General features: G+C 41.2%; 1 protein-coding gene across 1 annotated transcript in view; it reads right to left on the bottom strand.

Moving 5' to 3' along the window:
• Positions 1-18,021, bottom strand: part of LOC121538314 (neurotensin receptor type 1-like) — a 70,948-nt gene that overhangs the window by 13,462 nt on the left and 39,465 nt on the right. The window contains exon 2 of the mRNA XM_041846191.2: positions 12,180-12,381. Coding sequence (XP_041702125.1) covers positions 12,180-12,381 — 202 coding nt within the window. The remainder of the gene's footprint in view (positions 1-12,179; positions 12,382-18,021) is intronic.

Genomic DNA, 18,021 nt, shown 5'->3' on the forward strand with positions numbered 1-18,021 from the left:
ATATCACATTTACATAAGTATTCAGACCCTTTATTCAGTCTTCTTGGGTATGACGCTACAAGCTTGGCACACCTGTATTTGGGGAGTTTCTCCCATTCTTCTCTGCAGATCCTCTCAAGCTCTGCCAGGTTGGATGGGGAGCGTCGCTGCACAGCTATTTTCATGTGTCTCTCCAGAGATGTTAGATCTGGTTCAGGTCCGGGCTCTGGCTGGTCCACTCAAGGACATTCAGAGACTTGTTACGAAGTCACTTCTGCATTGTCTTGGCTTTGTGCTTAGGGTCGTTGTCCTGTTGGAAGGTCAACCTTCGCCCCAGTCTGAGGTCCTGAGCGCTCTGGAGTAGGTTTTCATCAAGGATCTCTCTGTACTTTGCTCCGTTCATCTTTCCCTCGATCCTGACCAGTCCCTGCCGCTGAAAATCATCCCCACAGCATGATGCTGCCACCACCAGGCTTCACCCGAGTGGCGCAGTGGTCTAAGGCACTGCATCGCAGTGCTAGCTGTGCCACTAGAGATCCTGGTTCGAATCCAGGCTCTGTCGTAGCCGGCCGCGACCGGGAGACCCATAGGGCGGCGCACAATTGGCCCAGCGTCGTCTAGGGTAGGGGAGGGAATGGCCGGCAGGGGATGTAGCTCAGTTTCTAGAGCATGGCGTTTGTAACGCCAGGGTTGTGGGTTCGATTCCCACGGGGGGTATGAATAAAAAAATAAAAAAATAAAAATAATGTATGCACTAACTGTAAGTCGCTCTGGATAAGAGCGTCTGCTAAATGACTTAAATGTAAATGTAAATGTTTCCTCCAGACATGACATTTGGCATTCAGGCCAAAGAGTTCAATATTGGTTTCATCAGACCAGAGAATCTTGTTTCTCATGGTCTGAGAGTCTTTAGGTGCCTTTTGGCGGGCTGTCATGTGCCTTTTACTGAGGAGTGGCTTCCGTCTGGCCACTCTACCATATAGGCCTGATTGTTGGAGTGCTGCAGAGATTGTTGTCCTTCTGGAAGGTTCTCCCATCTCCACAGAGGAACTGTGGAGCTCTGTCAGAGTGACCATCGGGTTCTTGGTCACCTCCCTGACCAAGGCCCTTCTCCCCCGATTGTTCAGTTTGGCCGGGCGGCCAGCTCTAGGAAGAGTCTTGTTGGTTCCAAACTTCTTCCATTTAAGAATGATGGAGGCCACTGTGTTCTTGGGGACCTTCCATGCTGCAGAAATGTTTTGGTACCCTTACCCAGATCTGTTCCTCAACACAATCCTGTCTCGAAGCTCTACAGAGAATTCCTTCGACCTCATGGCTTGGATTTTGCTCTGACATGCACTGTCAACTGTGGGACCTTATATAGGTGTGTGCCTTTCCAAATCATGTCCAATCAATTTAATTTACCACAGGTGGACTCCAATCAAGTTGTAGAAACATCTCAAGGATGATCAATGGAAACAGGATGCACCTGAGCTCAATTTTGAGTCTCATAGCAAAGGGTCTGAATACTTATGTAAATAAGGTATTACTGTTTTTAATTTTTGATAAATTAGCTAAAATGTATAAAAACCTGTTTTTGCTTTGTCTTTATGGGGTATTGTGTGTAGATTGATGAGGATTTTTATTTATTTAATCCATTTTAGAATAAGGCTGTAACGTAACAAAATGTGGAAAAAGTCAAGGGGTCTGAATACTTTCCGAAGGCACTGTATGCCGTCACAGTGGACAATCAGTTGTTATAGGAACTATGCTGGACTGTATGGAATAGGCGATATGCACAGGCGAGCATGACGTATTTCCAGTTAAATCTCAGGATGGATGTAAACTTCCGGTTATCGTAGAATGCTGTGCTACCGTATGCTAGCATTGAACATCTGAAACGGTTAATTTTCGTTGTTGTTGTTGTTTATCTTAATATTTATGTTAATGTTTTTACTTGTAATACTTCGTCTTGACTTATAACACGATGACGTGTAAACGTACAAAAGTGTCCTTTCAAAAACGGGATGACAGCTCTTCCAGCCATCACTGCTGTGTGCCGCAATGTACAGTGTCTGCCACTGAATTACATAAACGGTTGGTGATTAACCTTCGACGAGTCAACTTTCTTACAACAAACACACGAGTCTGCAGCTGACACTTTCTAAGTGAAGATGTGATAGAGCCTCCGACTCCAGCTGGGCGCAGACGTCTGAAGAAGGGAGCTGTTCCAGTGCTGTTTCAATGGAACCATTGTTCGTGGTTTATGCTACTTCTGCTCTGTTTCAGTGCACGAAAGTACAGGAGGGACGACAGACATGCCACATTCAGAGTAATGGGCAGTCTGATATAGTAATGCAACCAAATGATTGCATATCCCACACCCAGCCACACAGGAACAGTAGCTTTTAACAAGCACAACTGGCTGTGAATCACGCAATGTCATCTGAAATACACAGAAGCATAATTTAATGGGTTTTGAAAGGCAAGGGTCTACAGCAGCAGGAGTAGGAGCAAAACTTGTTCTTTCTACTTTTTACTGGTGTAAGCAACTTATCTACTGTCTCGTGTCACTTTTGTGCTTTCTGTATCACTTTCCTACTGTCTTGCACCACTTGGCTATACTGTCTCCCACCACTTACCTATTGTCTTGTGCCATTTACCTACCTTCAAACAGTATTGGCAGAGCAGTAGGCGAGTGGTGCAACATTGTAGCCTAGTACCAATAACAACAGTAGAGTGAAGGTTTTGCTCCTAATTCCTCTTGAAAAGTAGAAACATCAAGTACAAAAGCAAGGAAGTTGGGCCATATGTTTATAAAGAAAGAAGTAAAGATGACAGGACAGTTTTGAGTAGAACATCAGCAGTTTGAAGAATAGCTGAGTGGAATATGTTACTGTCATTGCAGTCATCAAGTCAGGAAAAAGTAGTAATCTCATTATTGTTTACATTTCAAACCAAACTCCAAACAGACCCAACAACAAAGCTACCCTGGTCTGTATTAGGCTACCACTGTTCAGCTATCGTGAAAACCACTAAAGTTCTAAAGTGTTCTCTTAGCAATGGCAATCAAAGCTGTGGTAACATTAAACGAGTAAAACATGTGTTGAACGGAACCTTGAACAAGTTCAACAGAACTTTGAACGTGTCACTTAATCTAGTCCTACTCTCAGCTGGTGTGGTGGCTTTAGTTTCTTCATTGAGCGGTAGCAGTAGGCTCTCACAGAGATCTCATTTGTAGCCCTGTTTTTACCTGATACTTTCACAAAAGTACAAACACATGAAGTGAGAGGTATATACACATGATTAAACTTTATTTAAAGCATGATTAACCTGAAACAGGACGGAGTCATGACTCAAAACACCAAAGCAAGGCTTCTAGCTCAGGCTAGCTAGCGTTAGCATATTACCTTCAAAGTTGCAAAGAAAATAAGAAACGTAAAATCTGAAGCCTTTATCCAGTTTGCTACGTGGTGTCGTACTGGATGTCCGGACGACCCTCCGTATATATCATTAACAGATACTTTAGGCAACTCCAGCAAACACCTTGTAAACTTCATCTCTGCCATCATAACGGTCTACTGTCACTGTCTAATGTTTTTTTCCGGTAACTGGAAATGCCCAAGCATCCTTACGCCAATACAGAAGTGATGCGTGCATAGAGCCTATTGTATCCATTGGGTCAGTGGTGGAATTCCTTGCGAGACACATATTTCCCTGGAAATTCTACAATTCAGAGTTCTGCGAAGAGCACTTTTAATCTATGAAAGCTGCAGGTTTCATTGTCTTACCTTTCCAAATGGCATGTGATATCTCTCACTCATATTGGCTCATTAGCACATGAAACAGATGATAGAGCGGGAAGAAAGGGCATCTCGCTGTGGTTTTGTGAGTCAGAGCGCTGTCTGTCTCCATGTGGAGCTCCACTGTGGCTCTGATCAAAGCCTATTTAACCCCACCATCCAGCCATTAGCAAAATGAAGCAGCAGGTGTGCAAAGATACACACACTTACACAGAGCAAATAAACATGAAAGAGTAAAACAGTAATTTCTCAGTGACTCAGCTTGGGCAGACTGGATAATACTGTCACAGTGATTAAGCCCTCTGACTTACTAAGTTAATTTCTAACTCTCTCCATGCTGTAATATGAGTGGCGCAGTGGTCTAAGGCACTGCATCGCAGTGTTAACTGTGCCACTAGATCCTGGTTCGAATCCAGGCTCTGTCGCAGCCGGCCGTGACCGGGAGACTCATGGGCGGCGCACAATTGGCCCAGCGTCGTCCAGGGTAGGGGAGGGAATGGCCGGCAGGGATGTAGCTCAGTTGATAGAGCATGGTGTTTGCAACGCCAGGGTTGTGGGTTCGATTCCCACGGGGGGCCAGTATAAAAAAAAAAAAAAAAAAAATGTATTCACTAACTGTAAGTCGCTCTGGATAAGAGTGTCTGCTAAATGACTTAAATGTAATGTAAATGTAATATGTAGGAAACATGAATAACTCTACGGCACCCAAAAAGTTCAGTTATTGACCTAAGTTGACCTGAGAAATAGCTTGGCCCACTTCGGCCTTCGCACTGTCCTTTGGTGTAGGGTGAAAAGGAAGAAATTCAAGAAAAATATGAACACGCACACACATTAACTTACATTAAGTCCACTTTGTTCCGCTCTGTGATTGCAATTAAATTAAGCATGGGCCTTCCCCTTTCCCCTGTCATAATAAGAGGCAGGAGTGACAGGCATGAGCTAGCGTGTGCAGGGGAGGTTAATGTCTGTTACCAAAACAAGCCAGTTCCATCAGTCTGAGTGGGACTCTGAGTGCTGTTACTTTGAGGTTAAGTGCCAACAGTAATGGCCTTGTCCTACTACTATATAGCAGTTTTCCAGAAATATTCCCTTTGCATTTATTTATCAGTGGGCAGCTAGTTCACTAGGAGGACAGAGGCTGATGATTATTGTCCACTACTGTTTCAAGTGCATGTAATCACTGAGTGGAATCCATCCATCTTCCACTCTAGAAGGAGGCATGGAGCTAATAATGCTGACAGCCTGACGCCAGGCATAATGAAACAACTCCATACTATTATTATGGTAATCAGGAGTTGAAGGAGTTTAATTTGTCCTTTGAAGCCTTTGGTCATGTGTCTACCCAACTAGCCACAGCAGATGGAGAAAGCTATGAGATACTATTCTCCTTTTTGGTACTTCGAGTAAAATCATACATGGTAGGATCTTTTTGTGTCGGTAAAATCAATTATGCGAGAAATGGCAATGGAAATGCCTTTATGCGCAAATATTGATATAATAACCATCACATCGAAGTAAACTTGGAGTCATGCGATGATATGTTGTGTGGTCCTCCCACTACGACTAGGGAAACCATGCAGTGTATTAGGCTACAGATTAAATAACTTATGATGAACTTCACAGGGCGGTGAAAGTGCACGGTGACCTTAATGCTACTTCCCAATAAATATCGAGGGTCTGATTCTGGTGACATGATGATCGATGCTTGACTGCCGTTTGACAAATAAAAATATTCAAAAAAAATGTTTTTTCTACATTGGAGATAATATAAGACAAGTACTGGAAACAATAGAACACTATGAAAAATCTGGGAAACCAGGCCTGGTATTCATAGCTGACTTTGAAAAGGCTTTTGATAAAGTACGACTGGAATTTATATATGCCTGGAATATTTCAATTTTGGAGAATCTCTTATACAATGGGTTAAAGTTATCTATAGTAAACCTAGGTGTAAAATAGTAAATAATCGCTACTTCTCAGAAAGTATTAAACTGTCAAAAGGAGTAAAACAAGGTTGTCCACTATCGGCATATCTATTTATTATGGCCATTGAAATGTTAGCTATTACAATCAGATCCAACAATAATATCAAGGGGCTAGAAATCCAGGGCTTAAAAACAAAGGTGTCATTGTACGCTGTTGATTCATGTTTTCTTTTAAATCCAAAATGTGGATCCCTCAACAGCCTCATAGAGTGTACTATAGTGTACTATATTACGTATTGGATCACTAAAAAATACAACTTTTACATGAACGTGTAGTTTACCAATAAAATGGTCTGACGGTGATGTGGACATAATCGGTATTCATATCCCGAAATAAATAAATGAAAGTTAGAAAAAATTGATAAGATCTTGCTACCATGGGGAAAAAATACCTGTCTATTTGTAGAAAAATCACCCTGATTAACTCTTTAGTCATATCCCAGTTGACCTATTTGCTTATGGCCTTGCCTACACCTAGCGACCTGTTTTTTAAATTATATGAGCAAAAATGATTCCATTTTATTTGGAACAGCAAGCAAGACAAAATTAAACAGGCCTATATTTATAACTAATATGAATTCGGAGGGCAGAAATGATTAAATATTACATTATTAGACCTCTCACTAAAGGCTTCAGTCATAAATAAATCCAAACTGGTTCTCTAGTAGATTAGTAAGAATGTCTCACCCCATGTTCAAGAATGACCTTTTTCCCTTTATTCAGATTACAATCTCTCACTTTCGGTTACTTGAAAATGAAATAATCTCCAAAATATCACTATTTTTAAAACAAGCCATAGAAAGTTGGTTGCAATTTCAGTTTAATCCACCAGAAAAGACAGAACAAATAATACAACAAATATTATGGTTAAACTCAAATATACTAATTGATTTAAAAAAAACATTATATTAAAAAAAGGTATAATCTTTGAAAATGATATCATCATAAATAGGACTGGTGGAGTTATGTCACACATGCAACTAACAAAAATATATGGAAATGTCTGCTCTACCCAAAATTACAACCTACTAATTGGAACATTAACGCAAAAATGGAAGAGGCAATTGGAAGGGGGAAAAGTAAGGAATTTGTCTGTTGGCCTTGCATTAAAGACCAACATTGGTTAAAGACAATTGTGATAAATAAAAAAGTACACCAGTTTAATTTAAGGACCAAAAAATGGACAGCTCTGCATATAGATTGCAAAATAGTTGAGAAGTGATCTTCAATGTACCGATTCCTTGGCACATGGTTTATGAACTGATAAGCAAAATGATGCCGGATTCAAAACGTAGAATTTTTCTATTTAAATTATTATACAAAATTCTTGCAACCAATAGAATGTTATATATATGGGGGATACAAGCATCCCAGCTCTGCAAATGTTGCTGTGAAGAGACAGAATCATTTGATCATTTGTTTTGGTACTGTCCATATGTAGCTTGTTTTTGGTCACAGGTCCAGGAATGGCAGAAAAATTGCAACATTTACCTGGAGCTACTACTGAGTGATTTGAAAAGTCATAGTCAATTCAATCAATAATATAATACATATTTTATCAAAAAATTGTATCTTTAATTTACAATCTGTAGAAACTATGAGAATAGAAGGGTTCAGAACTTTTGTGAAACATCACAGCACATTTGAAATATATATTGCAAATATACATCTAAATAGGATGGTGTTAAGAGATAGATGGGAAGGGGTTGAGTGGCGCTGAAGGGTGGGACTAAAAACATCAAGATACAGTGCATTCGGAAAGTATTCAGACCTCTTGACTTTTTCCACATTTTGTTACGTTATTCTAAAATGGATTAACTTGTTTCCCCCCCCCCCCCTCATCAATCTACACACAATACCCCATAATGACAAAGCAAAAAAACAGGTTTTTAGAAATTTTGGAAATGTATACAGTGGGGAAAAAAAGTATTTAGTCAGCCACCAATTGTGCAAGTTCTCCCACTTAAAAAGATGAGAGAGGCCTGTAATTTTCATCATAGGTACACGTCAACTATGACAGACAAAATGAGAAAAAATATCCAGAAAATCACCATGTAGGAATTTTTTATGAATTTATTTGCAAATTATGGTGGAAAATAAGTATTTGGTCAATAACAAAAGTTTCTCAATACTTTGTTATATACCCTTTGTTGGCAATGACACAGGTCAAACGTTTTCTGTAAGTCTTCACAAGGTTTTCACACACTGTTGCTGGTATTTTGGCCCATTCCTCCATGCAGATCTCCTCTAGAGCAGTGATGTTTTGGGGCTGTCGCTGGGCAACACGGACTTTCAACTCCCTCCAAAGATTTTCTATGGGGTTGAGATCTGGAGACTGGCTAGGCCACTCCAGGACCTTGAAATGCTTCTTACGAAGCCACTCCTTCATTGCCCGGGCGGTGTGTTTGGGATCATTGTCATGCTGAAAGACCTAGCCACGTTTCATCTTCAACGCCCTTGCTGATGGAAGGAGGTTTTCACTCAAAATCTCACGATACATGGCCCCATTCATTCTTTCCTTTACACGGATCAGTCGTCCTGGTCCCTTTGCAGAAAAACAGCCCCAAAGCATGATGTTTCCACCCCCATGCTTCACAGTAGGTATGGTGTTCTTTGGATGCAACTCAGCATTCTTTGTCCTCCAAACACGACCGAGTTGAGTTTTTACCAAAAAGTTATATTTTGGTTTCATCTGACCATATGACATTCTCCCAATCCTCTTCTGGATCATCCAAATGCACTCTAGCAAACTTCAGACGGGCCTGGACATGTACTGGCTTAAGCAGAGGGACACGTCTTGCACTGCAGGATTTGAGTCCCTGGCGGCGTAGTGTGTTACTGATGGTAGGCTTTGTTACTTTGGTCCCAGCTCTCTGCAGGTCATTCACTAGGTCCCCCCGTGTGGTTCTGGGATTTTTGCTCACCATTCTTGTGATCATTTTGACCCCACGGGGTGAGATCTTGCGTGGAGCCCCAGATCGAGGGAGATTATCAGTGGTCTTGTATGTCTTCCATTTCCTAATAATTGCTCCCACAGTTGATTTCTTCAAACTAAGCTGCTTACCTATTGCAGATTCAGTCTTACCAGCCTGGTGCAGGTCTACAATTTTGTTTCTGGTGTCCTTTGACAGCTCTTTGGTCTTGGCCATAGTGGAGTTTGGAGTGTGACTGTTTGAGGTTGTGGACAGGTGTCTTTTATACTGATAACAAGTTCAAACAGGTGACATTAATACAGGTAACGAGTGGAGGACAGAGGAGCCTCTTAAAGAAGAAGTTACAGGTCTGTGAGAGCCAGAAATCTTGCTTGTTTGTAGGTGACCAAATACTTATTTTCCACCATAATTTGCAAATAAATTAATAAAAAATCCTACAATGTGATTTTCTGGATGTATTTTTCTCATTTTGTCTGTCATAGTTGACGTGTACCTATGATGAAAATTACAGGCCTCTCTCATCTTTTTAAGTGGGAGAACTTGCACAATTGGTGGCTGACTAAATACTTTTTTTCCCCACTGTATGTTCAGAACTTTTGTGAAACAGCACAGTTAAAAATATATGGCAAATAGAAATCAAAACGAATGGTCTTCAGAGATAGATGGGAGGGGTTGAAGGTAGCTGAAGGATGGAATTAAAAACAAACAAAATGTATATAGTATGTACAAGCTGGAAGTAGAAGAGTAAGTGTTGTTGTCCATTAGTTTACTCCAATTGGGGGAGGGGTGGTAGGGTTAGGGGAAAAGAATAAAGGAAAAAATATTTTTTTTCATATACAGTAGGGAGAACAAGTATTTGATACACTGCCGATTTTGCAGGTTTTCCTACTTACAAAGCGTGTAGAGGTCTGTAATTTTTATCATAGGTACACTTCAACTGTGAGAGACGGAATCCAGAAAATCCAGAAAATCACATTGTATGATTTTAAAGTAATTAATTTGCATTTTATTGCATGACATAAGTATTTGATACATCAGTAAAGCAGAACTTAATATTTGGTACAGAAACCTTTGTTTGCAATTACAGAGATCATACGTTTCCTGTAGGACTTGACCAGGTTTGCACACACTGCAGCAGGGATTTTGGCCCACTCCTCCATACAGACCTTCTCCAGATCCTTCAGGTTTCGGGGCTGTCGCTGGGCAATACGGACTTTCAGCTCCCTCCAAAGATTTTCTATTGGGTTCAGGTCTGGAGACTGGCTAGGCCACTCCAGGACCTTGAGATGCTTCTTACGGAGCCACTCCTTAGTTGCCCTGGCTGTGTGTTTCGGGTCGTTGTCATGCTGGAAGACCCAGCCACGACCCATCTTCAATGCTCTTACTGAGGGAAGGAGGTTGTTGGCCAAGATCTCGCGATACATTGCCCCATCCATCCTCCCCTCAATACGGTGCAGTCGTCCTGTCCCCTTTGCAGAAAAGCATCCCCAAAGAATGATGTTTCCACCTCCATGCTTCACAGTTGGGATGGTGTTCTTGGGGTTGTACTCATCCTTCTTCTTCCTCAAAACACGGCGAGTGGAGTTTAGACCAAAAAGCTCTATTTTTGTCTCATCAGACCACATGACCTTCTCCCATTCCTCCTCTGGATCATCCAGATGGTCATTGGCAAACCTCAGATGGGCCTGGACATGCGCTGGCTTGAGCAGGGAGACCTTGCGTGCGCTGCAGGATTTTAATCCATGACGGCGTAGTGTGTTACTAATGGTTTTCGCATGGAGCCCCAGACCGAGGGTGATTGACCGTCATCTTGAACTTCTTCCATTTTCTAATAATTGCGCTAACAGTTGTTGCCTTCTCACCAAGCTGCTTGCCTATTGTCCTGTAGCCCATCCCAGCCTTGTGCAGGTCTACAATTTTGTCCCTGATGTCCTTACACAGCTCTCTGTTCTTGGCCATTGTGGAGAGGTTGGAGTCTGTTTGAGGTGTCTTTTATACAGGTAACAAGTTCAAACAGGTGCAGTTAATACAGATAATGAGTGGAGAACAGGAGGGCTTCTTAAAGAAAAACTAACAGGTCTGTGAGAGCTGGAATTCTTACTGGTTGGTAGGTGATCAAATACTTATGTCATGCAATAAAATGCAAATTAATTACTTAAAAATCATACAATGTGATTTTCTGGATTTTTGTTTTAGATTCCGTCTCTCACAGTTGAAGTGTACCTATGATCAAAATTACAGACCTCTACATGCTTTGTAAGTAGGAAAACCTGCATAATCGGCAGTGTATCAAATACTTGTTCTCACCAATGTATATATTCTTGCTCTTATCCATAATCATTTCATTATGTAGACTACCTGTATCTCAAGCTGTTGTCTAGAGCGCACATGCCAAGACCAGAGTATTTGTAACAAAACTATCAGTAGAGTTGAAAATGCGATGGAAACACATTGAAGATTTTTCTTCGGTATATGAAAACGTAAGCCAAAAAGTAAATTTTGTGTGCACTACGTCATCATGCACTGATTTTTATCTGCAGCAAGTCCGTTTGGTGGAAATGCCACTGGTGGGAAAATGCGCATATTTTCTTAATGTAGATGTTTTGATATTCGCAGAAAAATCTGTCGCCAATTAAATGGAAACCTAGCTAAAGGAAAGGATTAATTCCGGTAGTAGATTTGGCTGCAGGTTTTCTCTTTTAGATAGTGTGTCCCTTAATAGACTGCTAATGAAATCAGTGGTGCTTAGAGATACAGAGAGTGAGGCTAAGGCTGGAGGGGCCTGTGTCTGTTCTTTTATACATCTTTACACACACTTGTCATGGGAGGGAGGACTACTTTGGCGTCCTTGGATAAATGTACTCTTTATAGCTCCAGTACGCCATTCTATCAGCCAACTCAGTGGCCTTGTAGTTAGTGTGTCTAAGATTGGAAGGTTGGGAGTTCGATCCCCGGCCGAGTCATATCAAAGACTGTAGAAATGGGACCTGATGCGTTTTTGCTAGGCATTCAGCATTAAATAGATAGATAGGGGGTAAGGCCCTGCGAAAGTCTAGCGTCCTGTCCAGGGGTTGTACTTGTACATCAAGCTGCCTCACACTACAGAAACAGGAGATACCACTGTTCCTATGAGCTGTTGCGGCTCCTGCAAGGCTACTTATTTATACCATTTTATCAGGACATAAACAACCACAATCTCAGTAATTCCCAATATGTTATCTGCTGGCTTGGAGATGGGGTCTCACAAAAGTTGAGACCCCATCGCCTAATGTCTAATGACACACAGATAGTGGACTGTTCTTCGGTATGTAGTAGCTTTTACAAACATACGTACATACCTGTGTAAGCATTTCTGCCAGTTAAAGGAATAGTTTTGTGTTTAACTCCTCATGGCTGTGTGTGTGTGTGTGTGTGTGTGTGTGTGTGTGTGTGTGTGCGTGCGTGTGTGTGTGCGTGCGTGCGTGCATGTATGTGTATACAAGTGAGCATAGTATACTCACGTAGAACCATGACTCCATGACGCAGCGACTGTGTGCGGTTTGGCTCCACAGCGATACTCAGCATGGTGGGGTTGCCTTCAATGATGCAGATGCGGGTGTCCTGCTTCGTCTCTCTGAACATACGCAGCAGCTGACTGGCGATGATCCCGTTCAGAGCAGATATGGCTACCATGGGAACCACAAAGGACAGGAACACATTCACCTGTCCAGAGAAAGGGAGAGGCAGAGAGATAATAAGTTAGTAAGACTGTACTTTTTGGAATTGTTGGCTTTCTGCCAATTAGCTAATATAGTATTTGCCTTAAACAATATTGGAAATGCAATCATAACAATCAACGATCAATAGACATATTGATTCCTTTTAAGTCTGTTTAAAAGTTGGTCTGAAAGAGAAAGAGAGAGAGAGAGAGAGAGAGAAAGAGAGAGAGAGAGAAAGAGAGAGAGAGAAAGAGAGAGAGAGAGAGAGAGAGAGAGAGAGAGAGAGAGAGAGAGAGAGAGAGAGAGAGAGAGAGAGAGAGAGAGAGAGAAGACAGTAAAGGAGAGGAGAGGACAATGTGGAAGATGGCCCTGTATATGTGTCTGGGTGTAATTAGTTATATGTTATCTGATATCTGAATGCTACACCAGACAGACCAGAAGTATCAGCCATTTTCCCCTCTCTTATTAACTGCAGTCCTTTTAATATAATGGTCAGTCTATGTCATGCAAAGAGAAGGTGTCCTTAATGTTTTGTACACTCAGTGTATGTTGTGTGTGAATGAAGGCGAATGGATGAGTAAGTAGATGTATAGAAGGGTGTAGATGTGTCTGAGAAGAAGGGAGGGTGGAATAAACTTGGCCTGGGTGGGTAAGAGAGGACATGTATGGGAGGTGGTGATAAGCTTGGCATGTTGGGGGGCAAGGGTGGGTAAGGATGGGAGGATGGGACAAGCTTGGCTTGGGTGGGAAAGGGTGAGTAAAAATGTAAGGTTGGAATAAGCTTGGCTAGGGTGGGGTAAAGGGGGGAGAACTGGGAGGGGTAGTGGAGAGGGATGGATTTGGTTTGAGAGAGAGAGAGAGAGAGAGAGAGAGAGAGAAAGAGAGAGAGAGAGAGAGAGAAGGAAGGACTTAATTATATACAACAATGCATTTTCTTTGTGACTTGCAAACCCATTTTAAAATGAATAAGCGTTTTGGACAGATAAGAAAGGATGTCGAATCATTATTATTCCTTGCTTGTCATAATAACTAAGATTCAATGGTGGTTATTGGTGAGAATGGAGAGGGGCTTTAGCCAGTGGATTGGGATGGGATGACATCAGACACTTCTCTGAGGTGTGTGTGGTGCCTCCACTCATCCCATTTCAGTCTCTCGGTGGACCCACTCTCCCCAAGTAGACCCCCACCAGTCACTATACTTTAATTGAATTTATAAGGTAATACAAACTGACCACAGTACTTAACTGGCAGTCTTTCTTCAATGTATGTATAATGACATAATCCACTTTAGGAGAGGAGTTTGAGCTAAAAATACCTAAAAAAGGCACAGCGCCTCGAGTACAAAGACGTACCTTGCTTGAGTTTTTATTTTTTTATTTTTTTGTCTGCTCAGTCCACATGCCCACACATTCAGAACATATTCAGACCCCTTGACTTTTCCACATTTTGTTATGTTACAGCCTTATTCTAAAATTGATTAAATTGTTTTTTCCCCTCATCAATCTACACACAATAATGACAAAGCGAAAATTTTGCACATTTATTCAAAATAAAAAACAGAAATACCTTATTTAGATAAGTATTCAGACCCTTTGTTATGAGACTCGAAATTGAGCTCAGGTGCATCCTGTTTACATTAATCATCCTTAAGATGTTTCTACAACTTGATTGGAGTCCACCTGTAGTAAATTCAATTGACTCCCGAGTGGCGCAGTGGTCTAAGGCACTGCATCGCAGTGCTAGCTGTGCCACTAGAGATCCTGGTTTGAGTCCAGGCTCTGTCGCAGCCGGCCGCAACCAGGAGACCCATGGGCGGCGCACAATTGGTCCAGCGTCGTCCAAGGTAGGGGAGGGTTTGGCCGGCAGGGATGTGGGTTCGTTTCCCACGGGGGGCCAGTATAAAAACTAAAAAACGTATGCATTCACTAACTGTACGTCGCTCTGGATAAGAGCGTCTGCTAAATGACTAAAATGTAAAATGATTGGACATGATTTGGAAAGGCACACACCTGTCTATATAAGTCTATATGTCTGTCTATATGTCAAATCACAAACCAAGCCATGAGGTCAAAGCAATTGTCCGCAGAGCTCCGAAACAGGATTTCATTTATATTATGGTGTTTCTATTCCAAGAAAAATGAAAATACATTTTACAGTAGCCTATGTCTTGCCTACCTAAAACATCTGTTAATACATTTGAAGTCCTTTAAAATAGAAACAACTTATCCTAATGTTAGAAAGTAGAATATATAGATATAGGCTACTGTGGGTGGGGTAGGCTAAATAATTACAACCGAATAGGCCTAATTAAAATAATAGTTATAAAGGGAATTAAAAATGCTAGGTAAAGCATGCCCGGAGCAAAATTGTAGCAGGAGAGAAGGCAGACACCATTTTTTAAACCTGCTCGAATTACACCTGCTCCTCACTCTTACAGTGCCTTCAGAAAGTATTCATACCCCTTGACTTATTACACATTTTGTTGTGTTACAGCCTGAATTCAAAATGGATTAAATAAATACAAATATCACCCATCTACACACAATACCCCATAAAGACAAAGAGAAAATATGTTTTTAGAAATGTTTGCAAATTGATTGAAAATTAAATACAGAAATATCTCATTTACAGTGCATTCGGAAAGTATTCAGACCCCTTTACTTATTCCACATTTTGTTACGTTACAGTCTTACTCTAAAATTGATAAAATTTTTGCTACACACAATACCCCATAATGACAACACAAAAACAGGTTTTTAGAAATGTTTGCAAATGTATTGAAAATAAAAAACGGAAATATGGACTTAAGTAGCAAAATTTGAAATTGTGTTTTTTTTTACATTGGATAAAAGTAGCAACTCAGAGCTAGAAAATGGTATATCATACACTAAAGTTGAGGAACAATGGGAAAGTAATTCTGCTTTGAAAGTTGATAAACTTGTAACCCCACTTTTGTGAAAATGGCCCTTGAATGTTTTGGTAAACCTACTGGAGAGCACTTCTTTGTCTACACCCATTCAGCATCGTTCACACCCTCTTAAGCCTTAGCTCCATCCATCTCATTAAGGGCGGCAGGTAGCTTAGTGGTTAAGAGCGTTGTGTCAGTAACCGAAAGGTCGCTGGTTCTAATCCCCGAGCCGACTAGGTGAAAAATCTGTCGATGTGCCCTTGAGCAAGGCACTTAACCCTAATTGCTCCTGTAAGTCGCTCTGGATAAGAGCGTCTGCTAAATGACCAATTATTTATTTTTAATTATTTTAAGGATTCACAGGTGAGGCCATGTACTAAACAACCAAAGATTTCAAGATTAAAGATTGGTTTATACTACGTCTATCGACAGTTGTCGCAGTGACATCATAAACATTCTATTGTCGTCCGATATCATACTTGTCGTTATGAAAAAGTGTAAATACAAAAACTACAGGCTGGTGGTCCAAAATAGCATAACTGGTGTATTTTAACACCAATAAACGCACCCGTTTAAAAATGAATTTCAAATAATGACCATATCATATAGCTGACAACGTTTTCACTTAAGCTAATTTGTATTCATTATTACAGGAAAATAAACTCACAACAACATAATTATTTACAAGTTAATGGCGAGCAAATTACAGAAAATAGCTTATGGTTTTGAGTGTGACTAAATAAAAGCAGGGCATTCTACTGGAGAAGTTTAGAACATGGACACTGTCTCGTTGGCCTAACGTTATATCCTAATTTGACTTCGGTGCGTTCTTCACATTACTGTCTCTGGTAAACACATACTATATCAAATAAAATGAACGTTTATTTGTCACATGCACAGGATAAAGAAGGTGTAAACAGTACAGTGAAATTGTTACTTGCATAGTGGAGTATTTTGCTTAGACATGTAGCTAGCTACCTAAACAATGAACCATAATCCCAAATCATTACGTTACTTCCCGTCATTAATATGCAGATACTAACCAACCAGGTTCAATGTTAGCTAGCTAGTTAACATTAGGCTATAACTACAGTGAGGGAAAAAAGTATTTGATCCCCTGCTGATTTTGTACGTTTGCCCACTGACAAAGAAATGATCAGTCTATAATTTTAATGGTAGAAAAAAAATCCAGAAAAACGCATGTCAAAAATTTTATGAATTGATTTTCATTTTAATGAGGGAAATAAGTATTTGACCCCCTCTCAATCAGAAAGAGTTCTGGCTCCCAGGTGTCTTTTATACAGGTAACAAGCTGAGATTAGGAGCACACTCTTAAAGGGAGTGCTCCTAATCTCATCTTGTTACCTGTATAAATGAAACCTGTCCACAGAAGCAATCAATCAATCAGATTCCAAACTCTCCACCATGGCCAAGACCAAAGAGCTCTCCAAGGATGTCAGGGACAAGACTGTAGACCTACACAAGGCTGGAATGGGCTACAAGATCATCGCCAAGCAGCTTGGTGAGAAGGTGACAACAGTTGGTGCGATTATTCGCAAATGAAAGAAACACAAAATAACTGTAAATCTCCCTCGGCCTGGGGCTCCATGCAAGATCTCACCTCGTGGAGTTGCAATGATCATGAGAACGGTGAGGAATCAGCCCAGAACTACACGGGAGGATCTTGTCAATGATCTCAAGGCAGCTGGGACCATAGTCGGCAAGAAAATTATTGGTAACACACTACGCCGTGAAGGACTGAAAATCTGCAGTGCCCGCAAGGTCCCCCTGCTCAAGAAAGCACATATACAGGCCCGTCTGAAGTTTGCCAATGAACATCTGAATGATTCAGAGGAGAACTGGGTGGAAGTGTTGCTGTCAGATGAGACCAAAATGGAGCTCTTTGGCATCAACTCAACTCGCCGTGTTTGGAGGAGGAGGAATGCTGCCTATGACCACAAGAACACCATCCCCACCGTCAAACATGGAGGTGGAAACATTATGCTTTGGGGGTGTTTTTCTGCTAAGGGGACAGGATAACTTCACCGCATCAAAGGGACGATGGACGGGGCCATGTACTGTCAAATCTTGGGTGAGAACCTCCTTCCCTCAGCCATGGCATTGAAAATGGGTCGTGAATGGGTATTCCAGCATGACAATGACCCAAAACACACGGCTAAGGCAACAAAGGAGTGGCTCAAGAAGAAGCACATTAAGGTCCTGGAGTGGCCTAGCCAGTCTCCAGACCTTAACACCATAGAAAATCTGCGGAGGGAGCTGAAGGTTTGAGTTGCCAAACGTCAGCCTCGAAACCTTCATGACTTGGAGAAGATCTGCAAAGAGGAGTGGGACAAAATACCTCCTGAGATGTGTGCAAACTTGGTGGCCAACTACAAGAAACGTCTGACTTCTGTGATTGCCAACAAGGGTTTTGCCACCAAGTACTAAGTCATGTTTTGCAGAAAGGTCAAATACCTATTTCCCTCATTAAAATGCAAATCAATTTATAACATTTTTTACATGCGTTTTTCTGGATTTTTATGTTGTTATTCTGTCTCTCACTGTTCAAATAAACCTACCATTAAAATTATAGACTGATCATGTCTTTGTCAGTGGGCAAACATACAAGATCAGCAGGGGATCAAATACTATTTTCCCTCACTGTAGCAATCAAATGGCTCTGAGATATGAATAATATTACTACAGATCATACACATAATGTTAGCTAGCTAGCTA

Source organism: Coregonus clupeaformis, chromosome 24, assembly GCF_020615455.1.
Source record: "Coregonus clupeaformis isolate EN_2021a chromosome 24, ASM2061545v1, whole genome shotgun sequence".
NCBI classification, from domain to species: domain Eukaryota; kingdom Metazoa; phylum Chordata; class Actinopteri; order Salmoniformes; family Salmonidae; genus Coregonus; species Coregonus clupeaformis.